The 2,874-nt window shown below is 50.7% G+C and overlaps 1 protein-coding gene across 1 annotated transcript; it reads left to right on the top strand.

The window, feature by feature from the left end:
• Positions 1 to 507: 507 nt before the first annotated feature.
• On the top strand, positions 508 to 1,933 carry LOC123255824 (fibulin-2-like; the record flags this gene model as incomplete). Its single annotated transcript, XM_044684554.1, has 1 exon — positions 508 to 1,933. A coding segment is annotated over exon 1 (1,426 nt), but the record flags the coding sequence as incomplete, so codon positions are not given.
• Positions 1,934 to 2,874: the final 941 nt, after the last annotated feature.

Raw genomic sequence — 2,874 nt, 5'->3', positions numbered from 1 at the left:
AGAGAGAGAGAGAGAGAGAGAGAGAGAGAGAGAGAGAGAGAGAGAGATAAATGTAGTTTTTACAGGTATAAAGAATTCTTTTGGCCCAGTGAGAACAATTATGAATTGAAGCAGCCAAGTAGGCCTGGATTTCAGATAGCTCATGGGGACTAACTCCTCCTAGCTGAGATGGAGGGCCTGCAGAATGCTGGAGACATGATGATTAACTCCTTGCCGAGCTTTCCAGCTGTTGGATGTTATCCCAACTTCTAAGGATCTTTAATGCTTAACAGGCAGGATGTGTGTGAGAGTTGTATGTGTGTGTGTGTGTGTATGTGTGTGTGCGTGCGCACATTGAGCAGAGTCACTAACAGAGTTTTCTTTCATAAACGCAGGACTGAAGAGGAGAAAAGAAGGATCTTGGAGGGCCGCAGCCGCTCTGGACCGGAGACAGGCTAGATTCCTGCCTGGACGAGCCCAGGTCAAGTGGCAAGTGCAGTTGAGGTGTTTCCTTTTCTGGAGAGGGGAATGATGGCACTGGCGAGAGGGTTTCCTTGGGACTGTGTGTCAGTTATGACTGTGCTGCTGATCCTCTCTAGGGGCTCTCGGGCCCAGAAGGATTGCACAGGTGTGGACTGCAAGCCCTTGGAGAATTGCATTGAGGAGGTGCTGGAGCCTGGGGAATGCTGTGCCTCCTGCTTGCAGCATGGCTGCACCTGCGAGGGTTATCAGTACTACGACTGTGTCAACGTTGGCTTCATGAACGGCAAGGTACCCGAGGGACAGTCCTACTTTGTGGACTTCGGAAGCACGGAGTGCTCTTGCCCCAAAGGTGGTGGGAAGATCAGCTGCCAGTTCATGCTTTGCCCAGATCTGCCTCCCAACTGCATCGACGCTGTCATCCCCACCGATGGCTGCCCTCAGTGTGGGCGCATTGGTTGCTTGCATGAAGGGGAGAAGTACGTGGCCGGTCATACCGTCCGCATGCCCCACTGCAAAGTCTGCCACTGCCCAAACTCTGGCGGCGAGCTCATTTGCTACCAGCTCCCAGGCTGTGATGCCTCTGCCTTCCACCCCTCTGGCAACCTCTCAGAACATGAGGAGAACGACCCCGAGAGACACTACGATGATCCTTACAGCTATGACCAGGAGGCTTTAGAAGGAGATGCCGCACAGGCAGAGCCTCCAACCAAAGGATGGACAGTTCCAGTAGCCCAGCCTGCCCCGGACCCCAGCAGCCAAGAGCAGCTGGAGCAGCAGGAGGAGGATACAAACACCATTCCTGCCAATAATACAACCCTTCCAGGACTGACCCAGCTCATCTCCCCTACCAAGCAGGCAGCTGCTGCGGCCGTGGACCCTAAAGTCCCTGGCCAGTCTAGAACCAGGAGTGTGATGGAACAGAAAGAGAAAGGGATCATTAAGGAACCAGAGGAGGAGGAGGAGGAGGAGGAGATAGAGGAAGAAGAAGAGAGGGATGAGGATGTTGACCACACAGAAGCTTCCAAGGCTCATGAAGTGAGTGAAAAGGCCACAAGGGCTGGAAGTATCCATGAGAAGCCAGAGGAGAGACAGAATTCAAACAATGCTGTAGAATCAGAGGAGAGAGTCCAGGAGAGACCTGAAGAAAGAGGGATGGCAGAGCCTGAAGGAAACACCATTCCCAATGCTCAACCAAACCCCAGAGACAGGGGAAGAGATGGGGAAAGGACTGCCAGTATCGGATTCCAAGAGGTTACTCCCACAGAAAGAACTGTGCCCCAGCCAGGCCAGGGGAGTCGAGTGGAAAAGACCATCCCCAAGGTGAAGTTTACTCCAAGCACACTCCCTCCTCTTGGTCTCCAAGAGGATCCAACTGAGGAGACCCCCAAACAGTCCCAGACTCTCTACCACTATCCACCTCAAGAGAAGAATGACCCAAACTCCATTCATTCTGACCCCAGAGGCCAGGAAGGTAAGGCTCTTTCATACTGTTATCATAGCCCATAAGGCCTCAAAACTTTGCATGCTACCTGCCTTTTCAACAGCGTATATCTACTTAATTAGAATATGGGGTTTGGGGTTTTTTCCCCTTTTACTCCTGTTTCCCCAGTCTCTCTCCAGGCCCTATCCCCTAACACCACCTTTTCTCTCTCATCCATCTCTCTCTCTCTATGAGTCTCTGTCTGTCTCTCTTTCCTCTCCCCATCTACTTGCTTTCATTTCTTCTTCCCTCTTATTCCAATCCTTCCATTCTCTTTCATCATCCCCTTCTCCTCTCCCCATGCCAGCTTTTCTTCCATTCCTTGTCTTCTAATAGCAGAATGGAAACAGCCCTGGCTTTGGGTTCAGAGGAGCAGGGTTTGAAGCCCAATCTGCTTCATCCTGACTCTGGGAAACTTAATTTATAACTTCTCTGGTTCTTGCCTCCTTATCTCCTATGATCCCTTCTATTTCCTCGCATTCCCTCTTTCTTCCATCCTTCTTCATCCTTTTTCCTCTTTTCACCTTTCTCCCATTCTATCTTCTTTCCTTATCCTATGAACACTGGCTGTTGCCTACTTAGTACCACTTTATTGAAGAATGGGACATGATGCCCTTCAATGATGACTGCTCAGCTTTGTTAACAGGCTTGGAGGTGGGACTGATTAGAGGAAAGACTTTTAGTAGGATGGCTTGGATTGTGGTAGATAATCCATTATCCACATATGGAAAGGTTTGGCATTGATAAATAAATTTGCCTGGGCCAAGTTAGGGAGGTAGAGAAGAAGAGAGGAGAGGAGGGGAGAGGAAAGGAGGAGAAGGAGGGAAGGAAGACAGGAAAGGAAAGAATGGGGTGGAGAGGAGAGGAGGGAAAGGGAGAGGAGAGGATAGGAAAGCAGAGGAGAGGAGGGGTGGGTAAAGGAGGGGAGGGAA

Source organism: Gracilinanus agilis, unplaced genomic scaffold (genome assembly GCF_016433145.1).
Source record: "Gracilinanus agilis isolate LMUSP501 unplaced genomic scaffold, AgileGrace unplaced_scaffold52732, whole genome shotgun sequence".
NCBI classification, from domain to species: Eukaryota; Metazoa; Chordata; class Mammalia; order Didelphimorphia; family Didelphidae; genus Gracilinanus; species Gracilinanus agilis.
Note: the sequence above shows the minus strand (reverse complement) of the source record. Positions and strands in the feature narration are given on the sequence as shown.